The sequence below is a fragment of the Urocampus carinirostris genome, chromosome 2, assembly GCF_059441175.1.
Source record: "Urocampus carinirostris isolate Australia breed hairy pipefish chromosome 2, RoL_Ucar_1.0, whole genome shotgun sequence".
NCBI classification, from domain to species: domain Eukaryota; kingdom Metazoa; phylum Chordata; class Actinopteri; order Syngnathiformes; family Syngnathidae; genus Urocampus; species Urocampus carinirostris.
In genome coordinates, this window is record NC_142350.1 from 6,902,937 (window position 1) to 6,924,120 (window position 21,184).

The 21,184-nt window shown below is 37.7% G+C and overlaps 2 protein-coding genes across 2 annotated transcripts; one reads left to right on the plus strand and one right to left on the minus strand.

Moving 5' to 3' along the window:
• The first annotated feature begins 4,341 nt into the window (after positions 1-4,341).
• On the plus strand, positions 4,342-12,744 carry LOC148370834 (uncharacterized). Its single transcript, XM_088326164.1, has 5 exons — positions 4,342-4,357; positions 4,695-4,861; positions 4,944-5,036; positions 8,646-8,813; positions 11,349-12,744. The coding sequence occupies exons 1-5, from the start codon at positions 4,342-4,344 to the stop codon at positions 11,523-11,525; spliced, it is 621 nt and encodes a 206-aa protein (XP_088182290.1). The 3' UTR covers positions 11,526-12,744.
• A 1,140-nt stretch (positions 12,745-13,884) lies between these two features.
• On the minus strand, positions 13,885-20,949 carry LOC148370835 (saxitoxin and tetrodotoxin-binding protein 1-like). The gene is made up of 7 exons (XM_088328609.1): positions 20,931-20,949; positions 18,021-18,135; positions 16,912-17,039; positions 16,737-16,831; positions 16,489-16,617; positions 14,610-14,729; positions 13,885-14,043 (listed from the first exon to the last, which is right to left on the minus strand). The coding sequence occupies exons 2-7, from the start codon at positions 18,120-18,122 to the stop codon at positions 14,012-14,014; spliced, it is 606 nt and encodes a 201-aa protein (XP_088184735.1). The 5' UTR covers positions 18,123-18,135; positions 20,931-20,949; the 3' UTR covers positions 13,885-14,011.
• Positions 20,950-21,184: the final 235 nt, after the last annotated feature.

A 21,184-nucleotide genomic window follows, 5' to 3' on the forward strand; every position in this document is an offset into this window, starting at 1 on the left:
AAAAGAGCAACAGAAGAGTTAAAATAATATATATATAAGAATTAAAAAGGAAAAGCTGGTGTAAAATTATCTTAGCACAATTAAAAGTGTCTTCTTATGATTTTAAGAATATAAAGTGGGATTAAAAGGCGAGGAATTGACCTAAAACTAGCTAAAACAGAATTTAAATGAGAGACAATACAACCAAATAAAGACAGAGTGGAAATAAATGGGGTTAGAATAGTAAAAAATGGAGATAGATAGGAGAGGTTTAGCTCCAAGGAGGATTATTGCAGTTAAAAGGAGCTAGTTATGAGTTCAAGTTAGTTTAAAATGATCTGTAATTGACATTAAAATATATTAATTTAGATTAAAGTGGATAAAGTTGGCCTAAAAGGAGTTGAAGCAGAATTGAAATGATCTACAATTGAACTGAATTAAGGTAGAGTGGAATTAAATGAGTCACAGAATGGTTTAAATAACCTAAAATGGAATCAAAGAGGAAAAATTTAAGCAAAAAGAAGTAACTTAAGCTCATAAATTCGTTTAAAATGAATTACAATTGACTTGAGAATATATAAATTGAGATTAAAGGAGGTAAACTTGACCTAAAATGAGTGATATCAGGACCCTAATGAGTTACAACTGAACTTAATGAAGCTCAAGTGGAATTAAATGAGCCACAGAAGAGTTAAAATAACCTGAAATTGAATTAAAGAAGAAAAGGTTGAGCTTAAATAAGCTTAAGCTGTGTTAGATGCTCACAATTTATTGGGGGAAGAGGAGGGTGCGCACACTCGAGCCGGGGATCGATGGTCGCAGGAGTGCGAAAAGAAAAGTTGTCAAAAAACAAACGGATCTGACCAAAAACAAAACAGGATCGAATACGGGCATATTCACAGAACTAGGCATTTTAACAGGATTTAACAGAAGTCCCACATAAGTCTCACAGAGTTTAACCAGGTTTGACAAACGTTCCAGCGACGTACCCTTCACAGGAACACGCTTAAATACTGTCAAGAAGCAATCAGCAAATGCGACCCAGCCGGTGTCCATGGGCGGGGCCAGCTGGACGCCATGGTAACCGCGCCAGAAATGACATAAGCAAACAAAAATAAAACAAAACAAGTCAAAAACAAAACAATCTCAACATATATGTGCGAAAAGGAATAGGAAGAAGCATATGCTTACTTAATTCTACCTCCCTCTTTCATACTTGTGTCTTACAGCTAGATCTTCTATGTATTTACACGTAATAAACAGCGTATAAATGTACAGATTTTCAAAGGTTCTCTGGACGCACAGTCACCTTATCATCATCAACAACATAATAATCACCACCACCACCACTATTTCCACCGCCTTCATCATCAACATTGTTGTCTCCATATATTTTAAGCATACTATATAATAAGAGTATTTATTATAATAACAAAAGATCTCATTGGTGCTCATTGTGACAACTAACTGTTTTGTGGTGTGTGGTGTCCATCATACAAGTAGCTGGACCTGCTGCTATCGGGGGCATAACCACCCATTAGTAAGTGACCTGATCTGTGCAATAAAAAGACGATATAATACATGGGAGCTTGAGCCAGATACCTCCAGTATCAAAACTCCCACTTGTCTGCCCTAACTATGAGGTGTGCAGATATGTCTCATTTGTGTTCTTATTAAAGTTTTGTTTATAAATATAGATTGAAATGAATTTTCACAATATAATAATGAAAGCAATATAATAACAAAAACAATGTACAACAATAATAATAAGAATAGTCATATAGTTGATGATGAAAATAAAAATAACAATAACAACAACCAAAATTATAGTTATAATAAAAGTAATAATAATAAAAAGCTTAATTATTAACTTGACCCATCTATTGACTCTATAAGGCTTCTGCTCCAACATTATTTGGATACCAATAATACTACAACTAATAATAATAACAACAATAATAGTCAAATAATAGTTATAATAATCATCATAATCATAATAGTTATAACAATACCAGATTAATTGTTAGTTTTACCAATCTATTAATTCCTTAATGCTTCTTATTACTAAATATCATCCAGATACCAACAACAATGACAATAATAACAATAGTGATAATAACAGTTACTGGTAATAACAGTTTTGATAACAACAATTGTAATGATATTAATAATAATAACAAGGTTGAATATTGGCTTAAATCATTCATTTGCAATATGATGGTTCTAATCTCTAAATATCATTCAGACCCTGACAATATTTTTGTATTTGGATACGAAGAGGTGAATAGTTGGTCAATGTTTGAGCTTATCCTGTAATTTATTTCAAAGTTTCTACATACAGACACACACATTCTTTTCCTGGTGGTTCTCACTCGGTTGGATCTTGAAGGTACTACATCCCCTTAAATTATAACTTCCTTTTTTGTGTGAATAATTTTTGCATGTTTTCTGGCAGTACATTTTGGTTCTCTTTAGATAGTAGTTGTGAAGTGGAACACTCCACTGGATCAAACAGCTTTAATAATTTGTAATGCAGAAATAAAATATTGGTGTGATCACAGTATTCTCCCTTGTGTATAGTTGTTATTGTGGTTTTTGGAGTATAAAAAGGGGATGGAGTGAACTTTTGTAATTATTACCCCAGACGCCTACCTGCACAGTATGTTAAATATGGCAAAATCAGAGAACAATATAATAAATACAATGCATTATAAAAAGACGATGCCTTTATTCATATTTGATTGTCATGATTGCCGATGCAAGGCACCTGTGACTGCCCAATTGGCGCCCACAGCCCTGAGAGCTGATTGGCTAAGAGACTCTTTTTAAACCCCTGGCTTTCAAGATGACACCGTCAGATCGTTGCGAACCGATGCTCCCAGCTAGGCAAGCTCACGCTTTCAGACATTTTTCCCTGTTTTCCTCTGGCTGATACCTGTTGCCGACCTGTTTCTGGACCCGATTCTGCCCTGTTCTGCTATCCCGACATTTGACCTATTTTGCCCCGCTACCTGCCTGACACCTGTTGCTGACCTTGTTTCCAAACTCGATACCGCCATTGCTCTCCCTTCCCGGCTAACGACTAGTATTCCTGCAAATCTACGATCATCCTCACCCGACATGGAAGTGCCACTTCGGCGTTTCCAGCGACCTGCTACCCTTGTCCGTCAACCATCGGATCGTGGAAGCAAGCCCTACTCTCCCTCTTTATTAACAAAACTGAGTAAAAGAGCGCTATTGGGTCCTGTGTCTGTTTCTGGTTCGTGACCACACCATTTATTTTCACCGCCAGGTCTATATTTGCGTTGTGATTACCAAAGAATATCGCTTTAGTTTTATTTGAATTTTTAGATAACTTATTTAGGCCGATAATTTACGATTAACATTTGTTCCCATATTAACATAATTATCTATTGAGTCGGAAATGTTCAAGGCCTCTGCAAATATGAATAATTTTACTAGTTTTGAAACATGAAATGTATCGTTAATATATAAATTGAATAGCTTTGAACCTAAGCCTGAACCTAGTGGTACTCCACAAAAGATGTCCAAGTATTCAGATGTCAACGCTCCCATTTTCCCATTTTGTTGCCTCAGAGTCAAATTACTTCAAATCCATCCCAAAGCAACTCGACTGATGCCATATTGGTCCAATTTTTTTAAAGAATATATTAAGATTAATGGCATCATATGCTTTTTTTTTAAGACAATAAATATTCAAGCTCCATATCTCTTCTTTTCTATGCCATTGGTATTTTGTCCTACTGCCTCAATAACAGCCATTGCTGTTGATCTGTTTGCTCTAAAAGCATATTGACCTTTATTAAGTAATTGATGCTTATCTACGAATTTGTTTGGTCTATTATTATAAAGTTTCTGTAATATTTTAGAGAACTGAGGAAGCAGAGATATCGGTCTGTAGTCTGTGTTTGTTTCAGTTTTTGTATATTGGTATAACTTTTGCTATTTTCATTTTATCTGGATATGTCTCCGTTAGAAATGATAGATTACATATGTTGGTCAGTGGTTTCACATTGTTGTGTATAATTCGCTGAACTAATACCATACATACATCAAAACAATTTGTTTGTGTTCAAAGAAACCAACAAATATTTAAAAGGAGCTACAGTGGAGCTAAACACTAAATATGAGCTAAAGCAAGCTAATGTTATATTTAAAGAAGATAAGGTTGTGTTGAGAGAAACTAACAAAGAATTAAACGGAGCTACTAAAAAGAAACATTGAGGAGATTGTTTAGGTGACCGCTTCAAAGTGGTGACGGTCACGCTTGGCCCCAAGGGGCCCCGGGGCCGCTTCCTGCCACTTGGGAAGTTTGTCTGGGTCAAAATTGGAGCGGGAGAAATGTGGAAAGTCCAAAGTATGTCTGACTCAGCAAACACATGTGGGCACTAAGCATGTTTTCGCATTTGTGACCTGCTCAAGACATTAGTGAGGTCGCTTGTTGGTCACAGTGCTTAGAGGACATTTTTTTCTTGGTCTTCTTTTTTTGTTTTATCTGTTTTTGTTCATTTTCTTGCTGTTTAGTGAATGAATTGTTCTTTTGATTTTTAAAAGATGTTTTATTGGAAGAAATAACCTATAAAACATGTTTGAAAAAAATTAAATATACTTTTCTTACATTAATATCCCGCAAGAAATAAATAATTAAAAAAATAAAATTGTCTTTCTCTGTCTTTACCACGGTTTTTCCTCAGTGCTCCGTGACTCCGCCCCCTGTCTGCTACACCTGCTGCTATTGGTCGAGCTGTTCCGGCACTCGGCCTGTGGCCCTGTCCATCACAACCCCGCCCTCTGCAGCGCGCTGAAGTCAGCTGTCAATCAAATGGACGTTATCAGGAAGATTGCGCAACGACTCCATCGTGTGCGTTTGTTCTTCCTTCTCCTTTAGGTTTGTATTTTGTTTTATTTTTTTCTCATTTTATGTCGAATTTTGGGGGGTTTAGGACGAAGACGAGACAATGGACGACTTGTTGGAGGAGCGACTCCAAAGTCTTCCACTTCTGGCTACGAGCGCGGCCCACTTCCGGTCGTGGAAGGTAAACAGACAGAACAGTTGGGTTATAATTTATAAGAAATGATTATATATATATATATATATATATATATATATATATATATATATATATATATATATATATATATATATATATATATATACATATTGGGATATGAATATTTTTTCATTTATTTGTTTGCTTTTCTGATATATATTTTTTTCTCCTTAAATTATACATTTTTAACTATTTAATTTTTTTCTGGTAACATGATAAGTATAATTTTCTTTCTTTGCTAATATATTAACTTCACTCGCTGTTTTATTGAACATTATAGAAAATTAACCATACCTTGTACTAAAGCGAAAGCTCATTTTAAGGTTTTTTGTAACAAAATATTCATTCAAAGGAAAAAATAAATAATAAAAAAACAACTATAAAAGGAGCACAATTTGCACAAGTTTATTTTTTTCCCTCCTTTTACTGAGTTTTCACCTATTTTGTACGGTAAGAAATAATGATCATTTTAAGTTTTATTTATTGTTTCGTGTTTTTTTACAAATCTGTGAAATAAAATTGTGTTCCCATTAAAAGCCCATTCTAAAAATTGTAATTTAAAAAAATAACCCCCCAAAAATATAATAGCTATCCTCAAAATGAGCAGTTTTGAGTTTCTTTGATTTCACTGTATTCTGTATTTTATTGTTTTGGTAAACTACAATTCTTATCTTATTGATTATTTATATTTCTGTGTTTTTATCCTTTTTGTCTTACTCCATTTTTAAATACAATATTTTGTATCTGGTGACATACAGTGCATCTGGAAAGTATTCACAGCGCTTCACTTTTTCCACATTTTGTTATGTTACAGCCTCATTCCAAATTGTATTAATTTAATCTCTTATCTCAAAATTCCACTCAAAATACTACATTATGACAATGTGAAAAAGTTTTTTTTTACTTGTTTTGAATTTATTAAAAATAGAAAACTAAGAAATTACATTTACATAAGTATTCACAGCCCTTGCCATGAAGCTCAAAATTAGGCTCAGGTGCATCTTTTTTCCACTGATCATCCTTGAGATCTTTCTACAGCTTAATTGGAGTCCACCTGCAGTAAATTCAGTTGATTGGACATGATTTGGAAAGGCACACACCTGTCTATATAAGGTCCCACAGTTGCGTGTGCATGTCAGAGCACAAACACCAAGCATTAAGTCAAAATAATTGTTTGTAGACCTGCGAGACAGGATTGTCTTGAGGCACAAATCTTGGGAAGGATACAGAAAAAATTCTGCTGCTTTGAAGGTCCTAATGAGCACAGTGGCCTCCATTATTCGTAAATGGAAGACATTTGGAACCACCAGGACTCTTCCTAGAACTGGCCTGCCTTCTAAACTGAGCGATCGGGGAAGAAGGGCCTTAGTCAGGGAGGTGACCAAGAACCCGATGGTCACTCTGTCAGAGCTCCAGTGTTCCTCTGTGGAGAAAGGAGAGCCTTCCAGAAGGACAACCATCTCTGCAGCAATCAGGCCTGTATGGTAGAGTGGCCAGACGAAAGCCACTCCTTAGTAAAAGGAACATGGAAGCCCGTCTGGAATTTGCCAAAAAGCACCTGAATGACTCTCAGACCATGAGAAACAAAATTCTCTAGTCTGATGAGACAAAGATTGAACTCTTTGGTGTGAATGCCAGGCGCCATGTTTGGAGGAAACAAGGCACCGCTCATCACCAGGCCAATACCATCCCTACAGTGAAGCATGGTGGTGGCCGCATCATGCTGTGGGGATGTTTTTCAGCAGCAGGAACTGGCAGACTAGTCAGGATAGAAGGAAAAATGAATGCAGCAATATATAGAGATATCCTGGATGAAAACCTGCTCCAGAGCGCTCTTGACCTCAGGCTGGGGCGAAGGTTGATTTTTCAGCAGGACAACGACCCAAAGCACACAGCCAAGATCTCAAAAGATTGGCTTTAGAACCACTCCGTGAATGTCCTGGAGTGGCCCAGCCAGAGTCCAGACTTGAATCCGATCGAACATCTCTGGAGAGATCTGAAAATGGCTGTGCACAAACGTCTCCCATCCAACCTGATTGAGCTTGAGACTAATTGCAAAGGAGAATGGGCAAAACTGCCTAAAGATTGGTGTGCTAAACTTGTGGGATCATATTCAAAAAGACTTGAGGCTGTATTTGCTGCCAAAGGTGGATCAACAAAGTATTAAGCAAAGGCTGTGAATACTTATGTAAATGTGATTTCTTAGTTTTCTATTTTTAATAAATTCCAAAAAAGTTAAAAAAAAAAACTTTTTCACATTGTCATAATGGAGTATTTTGTGTAGAATTTTGAGATAAGAGATTAAATTAATACAGTTTGGAATGAGGCTGTAACATAAAAAAATGTGGAAAAAGTGAAGCGCTATGAATACTTTCCGGATGCACTGTAAAAGACTCATCCATCCATTATCTGCACCGCTTGTCCTCAGTAGAGTCGCAGGGGTGCTAGAGCCCATCCCAGCTATCTTCGGGCAGTGGGCAGGGGACACCCTGAACTGGTTGCCAGACAGTTCCAGGGCACACAGAGACAGACAAGTTGCTCGCTCATTCACACCTAGGGACAATTTGGAACGGCCAATGAACCTGAAACGCATATTTGGGAATGTGGGAGGAAAGTAGAGAGCCCAGAGGAAACCCACGCAAGCACGGGGAGAACATGCAAACTCCACACAGGACGGTTTGATCCCTTGATCTCAGAACTGTGCAGCACATGTGCTAACCACTGCGCTGCCGTGCTGCCCATAAAAGACTCATTTTAATATATTTTTTTTTTAATGGGAGGAAAAACAAATATCCCTAAAACTAGCAAAATTCACTGTTCATTTTAAGTATTACTCATTTTCATTTTCTTTACAAATATTTTACAAAAATCTGTTGATATAAAAAGCTCATTCTAAGAGTTGAATTTTAACAAAATAACCAGAAAAAATAAAATGATAAAAAAAGAGCAGTATTTGTATTTCTTTCATTTTATTTTATTCCATCTCATTTTTTTCTAGTAACATAAAATCCTAATTTTAATCATTATGTTTCTGTGTTTTAATCAGTTTGTTACTACATTTTTGAATACAGCATTTTTTTTATCTGATGGCATAAAAGACTAACTTGAGGAATATTATTTTAAGAAAATAATAAAAAAAATCCTTAAAACGAGTAAAACTCCCAGTTAAAAAAAAAGAAATAATGTGTAAAGATACATGAACTCTGATACCAAAGGATTTTTTAATTTTTTTTTTGTATTACAATAATAGGTTGAGAAAATCACATTTATTTTATGTAGCCATACCTAGAAATCGACACCTTTTTTGTCTGGTATCCTGCTGCCATTTGGCACTGGTTTTCTTTCACATTAAAGAATACAGTGCCATCTTGTAGTCAAATATTAATATCAAATGTATAAATTATTAATATCAAGTACAGTATAAATATTATTTTTCAGTAAGATAATACTCTCATTTAAATTTAATAATTTTGCATTTAATTTTAAAATTAATTTACCAACCACTAGAGGGGGCCAGCGCTGTAACGACTGACAAATGTATAGGAATTTACATACAGTATACTAAATTGGAGATTTTCTTGTTTGTTTCGCCAGGCCAATGAATCGCTGTGGAGATTGTACGCCAACACGCTAAGTTTCCGCAACCATGCTGATTGGTTAAAGACAGCTGCGGATAATGTTAGTTTGCCCTCCGAGGCAGCGGGGGGCGCTGCTGCTCACCTGTTGCGGCTAGCCACCCTGGTCAGGGTGGCCCTCATCCAGGTGAGCCATAAACGGGACGAAAATATAATCGAACAGTGTTGATCAGGGTGTCCACATTGCGATCAGGCCCTTAAGTCAGAATGAAAGATTTTGGTCGTTGCCTTGGTAAAGCCACAGTGCAGGGGCGGCAAACTATGGCCCGGCAGGCTTTTCCTTATGGTTTGCGAAACAATAGAGGTCAAAACATGACGACAATAATAAACAGGGTAATACTGTACCTTTGTGTGTTTACACCCCTGCCCCAGTGTATAACACATAGTTACCCCTAGTTGTGTAAAAATAGTTCATTTGTTTCACTAAACCCTTTTGATTATAACCAAAAACTAACGTAATATCTCCTAACATGATTTTTGATTTAGAAATTTGTAATTATATTACACAACTTGGAGAAGCAGACATATTTGTCCTCAATCTTAATACTGTCCAGACCTACGAATACCTGGGTGCGCAGCTCGACAACAAACTGGACTGGACTGCCAACACAGAAGCTCTGTGTAGGAAAGGTCAAAGCCGACTTTACTTCCTCAGAAGGCTGGCCTCCTTCAACATCTACAAAAAGCTCTTGAAAATATTCTATGAGACAGTTGTGGCAAGCGCCCTCTTCTATGCGGCAGCGTGTTGGGGAGGCAGCGTCATGAAGATGGATGCCTCTCGTCTCAATAAACTGGCGAGGAAAGCGAGCTCTGTTGTGGGCACAGAGCTGGACAGCCTGACAACAGTAGCTGAGAGACGGGCACTAAAATAGCTGCGGTCAATCATGGACAATTCATCACATCCACTACACAGCATTATATCCAGACAGAAGAGCAGCTTCAGCGACAGACTGCTGTCACTGTCTTGTACCACGGACAGACTGAAGAGATCTTTTCTTCATCATGCCATGAGGTTCTTTAACTCCACCCGGCAGAGTAAAGGCCCACATTAAACCACACCCCCAACATTGCATATTACCGAATTTTATTGCAATATGTATTCTGTGTAGCATTATCTGGATATTCTATTTAACACGCTTCAGTGGTTATTAGCACGTCACATTGGGTATTTGTATATTGTATTCTTTTTGCTTTATTATTGTATTGTTCTCAGCTGGAAATGAGGGGATGAATAAAGTATCTATCTATCTATCTACTGCGGAAGCCTGGATAACGATTTTTGTAAAGCTAACTTGTCCCGGTGGTGCCTTTGGAACCTGACAGCCTCTTACCTTCCACAAATGAGACCCGTGTGTGGTGGTTGCCAAGTCACGCTGTTCTAGATTCTTCCTTGTTTTTCTTCACAGTTTCTAGCCACTCATATTAGCCAGATGGGTGCAAGCAAAGTTTTGCCGCAAGGTGATAGATAATTTTAGCTGCTCAAATTTAGTCTTTTATTGTCACTCGCCTTCCAAAGCTGAGTTACATTATTCAGGCATCTATGAATTATTCCCCATAGTTTCTCTCTCTAGCCAATCATTTTAGCATTTTGAATTCAGGCTATGGCTTGTTAATATTTGCTTCTCCTGTTTTGTCTTTCATTGACCCTAGCCGTCCACAGCTGGGTTATGTAATTCAGGCATCTTTGACTTATTTCGAACAGTTTCCCTCTCTAGCCACACATGTAAGCCACTTGGCTCTGGTTTGGGGGTGTTGTTAATGTTTGCTTCTCCAGCTTCGTTCTACAGTGTCACTCACATTCCACAGCTATTCATGCAAGCAAACCTTGTTGACTTATGTGATTTAGGCATCTGGTGCCTTTTTATTTTTTTCCTCTCTAGCCACTTACTTTAGCCACTTGGCTGCAGGTTTTGGCTCGTGGCTATTGTTAATGTTAGCTGCCCCTGTTTGTCCTGTAGTGTCACACGCCTTCCACAGCTGCTTTTGCAATTGAACATCACTGAGTTATGTGATTCACCCATCTGGCGCTTTTTCCATAGTTTTCTTTTCTAGACACTTATATTAGCCACATGACTCTCGGCTATGGCTCAACAATAGACACTATTGTTATTGTAAGCTGCTCCGTGTAAATAAATCGTGTTTCGTCCTTTAGTGTCATTTGTCTTTGGCTGCTCAAGCAAGCTGACATCGTCAAGTCTCTTGATTTAGGCATGTTCTGCTTTTTCCCCGTGCTGTTTCCTTTTCTAGACAATTATGTTAGCCACTTGGCTGCAGTCAGTGTCCTAATGCTTGATAAATTCTGGTTTTGTCTTGAAATATTTTATGGGCTTTTTAGTAGCTTCTCCTGCTATCCGCCAGCTCTGACCAACTCTGTCTTTTCAGTCACTCTGGATGCATCCAGCTCGCTTGGTTTTTCGTTGTCCATAGGTGGAAATGATACCAGTTTTCAAGTTCTGTCGCTGGCTGAAATTTGTCCTAGTTCATGGAAGAAAATTAGGAAATAAGCTTACAGATTTTATCCTTCAGGCTTCCGTAGTGTGTCGTCCTCTCCACACACTTCAGCTCCATTCTAAGCTACATCAACCTCTAATGTAAATTATTACGCGCTGACACTTTAAATTAAATTTGTAGTATCAAAACTACATGTCTTTTGGCTTTTCAGATGGATGCGGTCGTCCCTCCGCCGCCACCGCGTCCTTACCTTCCAGTTGTCTGGACAGCCTTCGAGGCGGCACGCTATTCGGCCGAGATGTCTCGCCGTTTGAGCGTCTTCTGCAGTTTCTCCAAGCGACTCTTACGTCACTTGTCTAGAACAACCTGTCCCCCGAGGAGGAGATGAACTCTGTAGGACCGGTCTCTCCGGTCATTCATTTTTCCCCACGATGTACGATGGGAGGTTGACACATTGACGAGCAACCTGTTCCACTTTTTTGAGCCAAGGATGTACCAATGGGGGAAAAAGGAGACCTCCTCACCAGCAGGGGGCACCACAAGCTATACATGCATCAAACCTTGCTGCATTCAGGTGCTCGCTTTACACTGGACTCCGTCATCTCGCTTTTCACGCTAGCGTAAAGTGCCACGAACATCCTACCAGTACACAGATGCAAGTATGCTAAAATATTGGACGTGTAAAAGTATTTAATTTAAAACAATTGGTTCAAAAATAATCTCTTTGAAAGATTTTAATAATTGTCCCCGAGTTATTTAAAAAAAAAAAAAAAAACAGCCAAAATGTTTTATTTTTCTCACATGTAAAAAATTGTAAATTTGTTCAAACTCCCTTTCACACACCCCAAAATTGTTTTTTTGGGGATGAAATTCTTTTTTGGGTCCTATTGGTCAAAGTACCACCCTAAAGTGGATCAGTTCATCTATTATTCTTAACTTTATATTAAAACCAAGATTGTTACTTTATCAGGGCCTGCTCCCCTCCAAAAATTGTCACTTTACACAAATTAATGGCAAAATGCCTCCCTTAAATATATACATTTGTGTAACACAACCGCAAAAAAGGGTTGTATTGTAAAAAAAAAAAAAGTCAAAAACGTGGTATTCTTGACTAGAAAACATTCCAAAAACGATCGCGGTCATATTGCTCAAAGCAATGACCAAAATTGGATCCATTTATTTACCATCATTTATTATCAATTTACCGGTAATATTAAAACATAGGTTGTTCCTTTTTTCAACCCTCTTCCTAAAAATATTTTGGTCTAAAATAATTTGGGGGATTTAGTATCATTAAAAATACTTCAATATGTGTAAAACAACCCCAAACATTGTTTTGACTAGAACACAAATGGCTGATTTCTTTAAAAACCCTCCCCCACCTGTATATTTTTTTAAATAGGGCAATATAAAATAAAAACGAATATAACAATAGAAAATCAACACCCAAAAGGGGATCAATTCATTATTAATTTATTATCAAAGCTCTGTTCCTTTCAAAGCCTCCCCTTTCTCCAAAAGTGTTAACACAACACAAATTATTTTTAAAATATGTTATTTAAATAACCTCAATTTGGGCCGTGTTGTAAAAAAAAAAAAAACCCTGAAAAAAACCCCAAAGGTTATTTTTTTGTACAAACCGACCAAATAGTTGGACTCAATGATGGGTCCTTTTTTTGTTTAAGTCCACTTCAGTTTATTTTTGTTTTAAATGCGTTTCAAACATGACATGTTTCAAATGTGGTGAGCACATGTATTTCTCGATGTTTAAAACACGCACGAGCACGTCGGTGCGTTTACGGGTCCACATGCGGTTTACAGTGCCAGTGCCCATTTTATTTTTGTGAGCATATTTATAAGGACGGGGTGCTGGCGTCTCGTCTTCGAGTCCGATAGAATATTTAATGCGAGCGATCACCTGGTTGTTCTACACTTTATTTATGAGTTTGGTTAATAAACTTGTTTTAATATCATTTTTTGTCAGTTTATTGATGCAGTATGTGAAATCACTAACAACAGGTGGGAACAGGTGACTTCATCTTCATAGCGGTGTGACTCACACCAACTATTTTGTGTAGATTTAATTTAGGTCTATTTAAAAGTGAACTTCATATCAAAAATAGAAAAGTTTGCTACGGAAATTCAACAAATTTTCCCTTTGAAGAGGCATACAGTATATCTTGTATCAGATTGTATGTTTTAAGTTTAAAATTCAAGCAGTTAATAAAACGTTTTTCATTACGTAGTCAAACAGAGATTCAAGATTGAAAAACCGCACCCTCTGCAATGTTTATAAGAAGTCCAAGCGTATGGTACCCAAAGTGTGTCAAAACTAAAAGCGACTTCTGAAATTTACACGTTTTTTTCTACATGACTTGTAGTTTTAAAGAACAGTAAGTACACGTTTCCTAAGGACACGCTTATTTTAAAATGAATAGCCATAACCACATAATTGCCTGTTATTTAGCTTAATGTTTATATTTTAATTGGTTGTTTTGGGTTAGGGTTTGAATTGTAGTATTATTAAATGATTATGGAAAATTGCTCATCGAAAAAAACAGCCCATTAATAAAGGCTCATCCTTTTTACGGGTTCATGCTAGTTATTTTAGTAAAAATAATTATCACCCTGCAGTAAAATACTGTTGATATAAAAACACATTTATAGACGAACATTGCTTTTAAAGACCAACGTTGTAGTCAGATCATTCATAAATTAAAAAAAAAAAAAAAACTATCTGACATTAGTTCTCCATATCCCCTTCCAAACTTGTTTTTATTTGATATATTTGTTTTCAAGTGATTTGTACGCAAGTACACACACACACATTATTTTTTTCTTTTTGTTGTCTCTCCATCAGGACCAAGCTGCTTGCTAGTCTGTCGTCACTTTCACCTTGCAAAATTCTGTGTGGATAAAGAAGAATTTATTTAGGTACAAAATTGATTCATTTTATTAACACTTTCCATCACGTTTTTTCTAAAATTGATTTTAAAGCCCCAAGGTGTAATATTTGACCACTAGACAGCACTGTATTGTCTTATGTGAACAAAAACCAAAGCCAAATGCAGCAAGATGGCAGACAAACATGATTGCGACCTCTAGGTTGGGATTCCACCATGTAAAAGAAATACTATAAAAAATGTCTTAATCCATTTAAAAAAAAAAATACTTTCGTATGAAGTTCAGGTATTTTTCCCACTAGTATTAAAATCAACAATGTTTCTTTTTACTGAATGAAAGTATTTTGTATTACTAGGAGGCACTAAATATCACACACTGTCCCTTTAATTTTTGCATCAATACAAAGCCCGCTGAACGAGTGCCGGTCCATTCAAACAAATAGCAACTACTGGTCAGCACATTCCCATGTAATCAGTCATTTACCTTCAGTTTTCATTGCAGAAATATTTGACATTTTTATTTTTGTGCAGATGTGACACATCCCCAATCAAACATTTTGTTGTCTTACCTGCTTTGCCGTCATCAATGAAAGGTTTCTTGGTCACAAAGGACAAACACGTCACCATTTTCTGAAGCTTTTCCTCCTCAGATTTCAGCTGCTCGGCGTCTATGTCATGCCCTATCCTCGCTGGACGCAAACACAAACAGAAGTGAATGCTGTACAGATATTTTGTGTGCCTTCTTCATATTTATCATGGCAAGATTTGTTTCCATGGTTAAGTTTTTGCTTCTCCCTTTAGCATCACTGCAAACCTTAAGACCCATACCGGATAGATATAGTACAAGAAATAAAGTATTGTATCGTCAGCTTGCCAAGTCTTTACAAATTATATGAGCTTCTGATCTGAATGAAGAAAGGCATTGTGGGAAGAAGTTCAGCTAATAGCACAGATGTGTCAAGATCATAGCCTGCCACATTTTATGTGGCCTGCGAGACAATGCTGAGAGAATCACAAGAGAAATTAGCTGCTTAGCGTCATAGAATGACTTGCAGATTTTAAATATGTCCACTGGATGTTGCCACTCGCAATGATCTGCATTTATTTGAAATGATCTGCATTTATATAGCGCTTTTCAAGTCAATGACTTCCCAAAGCGCTTTACATTGTGCTTCACATTTCCCAATAGCGGCCGTGATCTGTGCAGCCATATAAGGCGCTAACCTGCTTATTGGGGGTATTGGGGTTTCAGTGTCTTACCCAAGGACACTTTGGCATGTAACCCGGACAAGCCGGGATTCGAACTGGGATCCCTTAATCCTAAAACGATCGCTCTACCTCCTGAGCTACAGCCGCCCCAATGCACATACTGTAGCTGTATTTGCTGACTACCATTAATCAATTTTAGAAAAAGTTGTCTAACTTTAAATTCCACTTAGAAATGCCATCTGCTGGCTGTAATCATGATTGCAACCTCTGTCAATTTCCTTTTGTTGGGCGTGCAAGTAAATTAAATTCTTAGACGCGTTAGAATAAACTACATTTTTTGGGGGTCGGGTAGGCATTTGGATTATATTAGAAACAGTCTTTTTCTTTCACCATTTTCATCCTAGGATGGATAAAAACCACGAGCGAGTAGGTGAACTCACTCCCCCTTTTGTCTTCCCAGTCTTCTTTCCTCCAGCGTAATGTGCTCCATGGCCGGAACATCGATGGTAAAAGTAAAATAAAAGCAGAGGTGGCAAAATATATGTAAAGGCTCAGTGAAAAGGCTTTCTTTTTCAAGGTTACATTGTTCATTTAATTTAAACAAAATTTAATTGTATTTATAGTGTGTTAATTTTGTTTCGTATTAGCCCCGGCCGAGTCATTCCTAAGACTTAAAAAGTGGTCGGCGGCGCCCTCTGTTGGCTGCGGCTGCATCGGCTCGCTACAACGGGTCAGGTGCAATCGACATTTCGTTCTGTGTACATTGTTACACAGAATGACAATACAAGGAAATTATTATTATTATTATTATTATATTTAATAGAGTAATCCAAAAGTAATTGAAACTAATCAAGTTACATTACTGCAATGCCATGGTATTCAGATTACCTTAGATTACATTTTTCAACAAGTAACTTGTAACTGTACTGGATTACATTTTTAAAGTAATCCTCCCACCCCGGGCTGTGACACAAACCTAAAAGAAAACCAACATTTTATGTAACGTTCACCCATAGAAAACGACCAGTAGATTTGTTGTCAATGTCGTTAAGTGGTTAAAATGCTGTTAAAAGAAAATGTCATAAGTCAGGGGTCTACTGTAGAAATATGCTTTTGTAACAGACTAAGTCCATAACCACACTCACAATAACATAGTAATAACACAATTACATAGTGACAACACAACTAAGTGGCCCTCAGCTTGAAAAAGCTTTTTTGGCTTTTGATGTGACCGCTTACTGTAGCTGAGCAGGAATCGACCCATGTGGCCGGACTCCACAAATATCAACATGGCGTCCTCGGATCTCTCATAGAAATGAAGAGTGAAGCTGATGTTTATTGCCAAGTCATTACCGTTGTTCGTCACGGCTGGCAAAAACACACAAATTGAAAAGTAGTGAGTAAAAATAGTGTGAGAAAATGTAGAGCTTTTTAATGTCCAAAGGTCATTGGCCATGCAAATGTCTGCGTGCACGTGTGTAACTTGCTGTCAACTACAGCCTGGAAGACGAGAGGTTCCTCTTTTGTTTTGTCAGCGGGTGACGTCATGTTTAAGGAGTAGACGATGCAGGAATTGTCGGCGCTGCAGATTAACAACAACAGCAACATAAACGTGTCCATGGATGACACGTGCATGCACGTACTTGTACATACACAACTCACCGGTACTTGTTCCTCTCCAAAAAGTGGACGATATCGTGTTTGGGGTGAAGACTGACGGCAGAACTGGCAAGTTCGGAAATTTCCAGGATCTCGGCGCCGCCCCAGACCAAACGCCACTCGCCAAATATCTGCGGAAGACCACGGCCACACTTTCAGCAACCAATCACTTTTGGTTTCATGTATTTATTGGTTAAAGCCTGAATGGGATTTGGACATTAGATTTGGGGTCAAATACAAGGGAGAGAAGAAGCTGCAGTTCCACTTTAGACCAGAGAAGAATTTTGTAAGTCAAAATGAGACAAATGCGGTCATTATATGCCTTAGATTTCCTTGCTTTAATCACAGTTCAGGCTGTCGATTGGTTACAACCATGCAACTTAGTGAAGGTTGCAATAATTGTGCCTTGTTTGCATTTTTTGCTGGTCGCAAGCTTCGTTTCCACGGTGTTTTCCATCTCCCTTTAGCATCAATGCAAGCCACGCATAGCTAATGAATACAGTACAAAAAAATACAGTACTGTATCGCCGCTTATCGATAGGTAACAACCATGCAACCTAGCGAGGGTATTGATCCATGTGCATTTCCGTAGGCATCACTTTTTTTTTTCTCAAGCGTTACTGAAAGCCTTGGGAAGCACAGCTAATAAATACAGTACAATCGATCGTCGATATGTTAAAACCATGCAATTTAGCGAGGGGAATGGTCTATATGCCTTCTTGGTTATTCTTGATAGGCACAAGCTTCGTTTCCATGGATACGTTTTTGCTTTCTTCTTTTAGCGTTACTGCAAGCCTTGGACCCATAGCTAATAAACAAAGTACAAAAAATATAGAATTGCTTTACAAACTAAATGAGGGGAAAGGCATTGTAGGAGGTGTTTCAGCCAGTAGTACATCAGCTTTTCATGATGCCGTGACCAATAGCAGACAGGCATCATGCGGACGCAACTCATTTTTAATTTCAAAGGTTTTTGTGAGCACAAATTGATTTGTTCCTCATCTCTTCGGGTGGGGAACACGCCTTGGAGAGGGTCTGAATAAAACCTCTAATTTTAATGTGAAAACTTCATAGACCGGGGACACCATGTGGCAGGGGTCTACTGTACTTACCTGATCCAGGTGTTCGGTGGGGAGGGGCTTGTAAAACTCATCACAAGTGCTCCCGTGCGCCAGACTGATGGACACCGCCATTATCATCACTGCCAACTTCATCTCTGCGTTTCTCCTGAAAGAAATGACACCAAGAACCTTACATGTGCCTGTTTTAAAGGCACAGAGCACCCCACCCTCTTTTGTGCAAGTGCGCTTCATGTTGTTGACCCGTTTTTGTTTGTTTAATCAAGTTGACTTAGTCCAAAGTCAGATTTTGATTGATTGCTCTCACCAATGTTGTAGCAGAGTTCAGATCAGGTTTGTTGCCTGCAGCCTGATTATGAAACACTCATGAAGATGGTCAAGAAATAAATAGAAACATCACATGGCTTTAAAAAAGTAAAGGAGGTTATAGCACAGGGGTCGCTAACCTTTTTTAAGCTGGGCGCAGATTCATTTGTAACAGATTAGGGCAAAGGGCTACCAGTATCATATGCATTTCTAAAACAACATGCTGTTTTATGTTGTTATAATCAGGTTGTAATTTTTAGGTTTTAAAAAGGTTCAGTCAAACACCAAACATGTCAGTTAGAATTCAAATATCCTAGAAAATCACAATGACCCATGATATTTTTCTGAACCCATTTGTGGGCTACTGAGGTGGCTACCTGATGCGGGTACGGATAAGAAATTATTCCGTTCTGATGTCTAATAAACGTGGAAATTATTAAATTAAAACATATGCAGGTAAAGGAAATATGAAATTCAACTCTGGTCTGATGTGACGTGAGGTGAGGTGAGGTGGTATAGCGGCGTTAGCGAGTGGATGCAGTGGGGACAGACGGCGCACATGAAAAAAGAAACCGATTGTAAACCTTCGATTTCTTTTTGCTTTAACGGCCACCCATATTTTTAATAACAGTCCCAATCGTTGATTCGTTAGTGAAGGTAGCCATTCGTGTGCCCATTTTATATTCCCTGAGAAAATAAACATTACTTTCCAGGGTTATCATATTTTTGCTTCTTCCCTTTAGCTTCATGCAAGTGTTGTACCCATATAGAATAAATGGTTTGTCGGATGTAACCCTTAACCAGTGGGATCATAGGGGCACCATTTCCTGTGGTGTGTCCTGGGCGAGTACAGCCTGGTGGCACCCATCCCTCTCCAGGACAACATATGTTTGGATTCGTTTTATCCTGGGGGTCTATTGTGCTAACATGGTATTGAACCCAAAGATTAAAACGTACAAAGTTATGGTATTGAAAGTTTAAAACACTTAATATTTCATGCAATATATAGAAAATAAATAACTTTATTCAGTTGAGGTCAGACTGTTCCGAAATTATATTTGAAATGTTATTGTTACACAGTTATACACAAAAATTGTATTCAGAAAACAGTGTAGCTGTAATCCAGCAGTTACATAAAACAGTTCCAAAAGATGATTCACTTCTTTTTTCTTTGTTGATTCATCATAGGGGGATTTAGAAAAGTTTGCCAAAGAGGTGGTAGAGACTTACGTAACAAAGGAAAAGATGACGAAAGGTCCTTGTAAAAAATTAAAAAAAGAAATACTTGATTATAAGATAATACTTTCATTAATATCTTGCATTTATTGATTTAAAAGTGTAGTATTGGGATTCATATCCTTGGCCGGACTGGTCATTTAAACAAAAAAATTACCCAAAATGTAGAAAAAGAAAAAAATTCGTTCAATAGTTACTTTCTATTGGTACTCCGTGTAGTCAAATGGCAGTTTTTTTAGGGAAAAGATCCAGCAGGTGTAATGTAACATTCTGATACAAAATTAGGTAATTGATAAAATTAGTAGGGCAGCATGGCGGCGCAGTGGTTAGCGCGTGTGTGGCACAGTTCTGAGGTCATGAGATCTAACCTCCTGTGTGGAGTTTGCTTGTTCTCCCCGTGCTTGCGTGAGTTTCCTCCGGGCACTCCGATTTCCTCCCACATTCCAAAACCATGCATGTCAGGTTAATTGCCTGTTCCGAATTATCCCATGGTGTAAATGAGCGAACAAGTTGTCTGTCTCTGTGTGCCCTGCGACTGGCTGACAACCAGTTGAGGGTGTCCCCTGCCCACTGCCCGAAGATGGCTGGGATGGGCTCCTGCACCCCCGCGACCCCTACTGAGGATAAGCAGTGCAGATAATGGATGGATGGACATATATTTATCTTTTTTTTTTTTTCTTTTTTATAATTGTTTTTACTTTAAATTCTCTACATTTGTACCTCAAGTCTCGATTTTCTCGCCAGGCCTTCAAATAGAATTAAAGAAATATGTATCTTCTTGTTTTAAATTTAATTTAAAAATCTTCTAAAAATATTCTGCCATTATTTTATCTCCTTTTTACCACGAGGAGTAACTCAACGTCCTTACAGGAGCAGTTAGAAGAGAAACTTACTCCAGCACCTTTGCGACCCTACTGAGGATAAGCGGTGCAGATAATGGCTGGATGGATTATAATTCGTAGCTAATAAATATCAGTCTGATAATTTTCACACCTAATAATTGGTATATTGTCACCGATGTAAAAAAGGTAAAGCACATGATCATAATGAGGCAGTGAACAGTGTACTTTACTATTATTAAACTTTTTATTTTAAATAATGCTTCAAAACGTATTATCCACTACATTACCCACATTTACACACGAATACGCTATGACAAGAAGACCAACTATTGTATACAAATTTATTTAACTTACATCCTAATTTTTTAGGGACTAAATGTATTTTTCAAGGTTTTTTAAAAAAATATTTATTAGGGCGTTGATAAAAGCAACTCGTGAATCTTCTTCCTGCAGCGTGATCAGTTCGATTATTTGTGACGTGGAAAATCGAATTTTAATGCTTTGGTTTGTTTTGGAAAAAAATATAAAAAAGCACAACAATCTGCTCAGGTAAACTTACTTGCAGGCGTGTTGTGTATTCCAGAGTTGCAAATTACATCAATTGAAATCACCCGGCTTTTGTCATTTTAACTGCGCATGCGTACTACCCAAAGAATACCAACAGAGTTCCGAAAGTAATTTGTAAAACGAAAGCATGTAAGCGGTATGCGTTAGTGTCCAGCAGGTGGTGCTATTAGCATGGTTAGCCAATAGCATAGTGGAAAGAATCATTTGGTCCTTAATTTAGTCAAGTGTCATACAACAGACAAAACA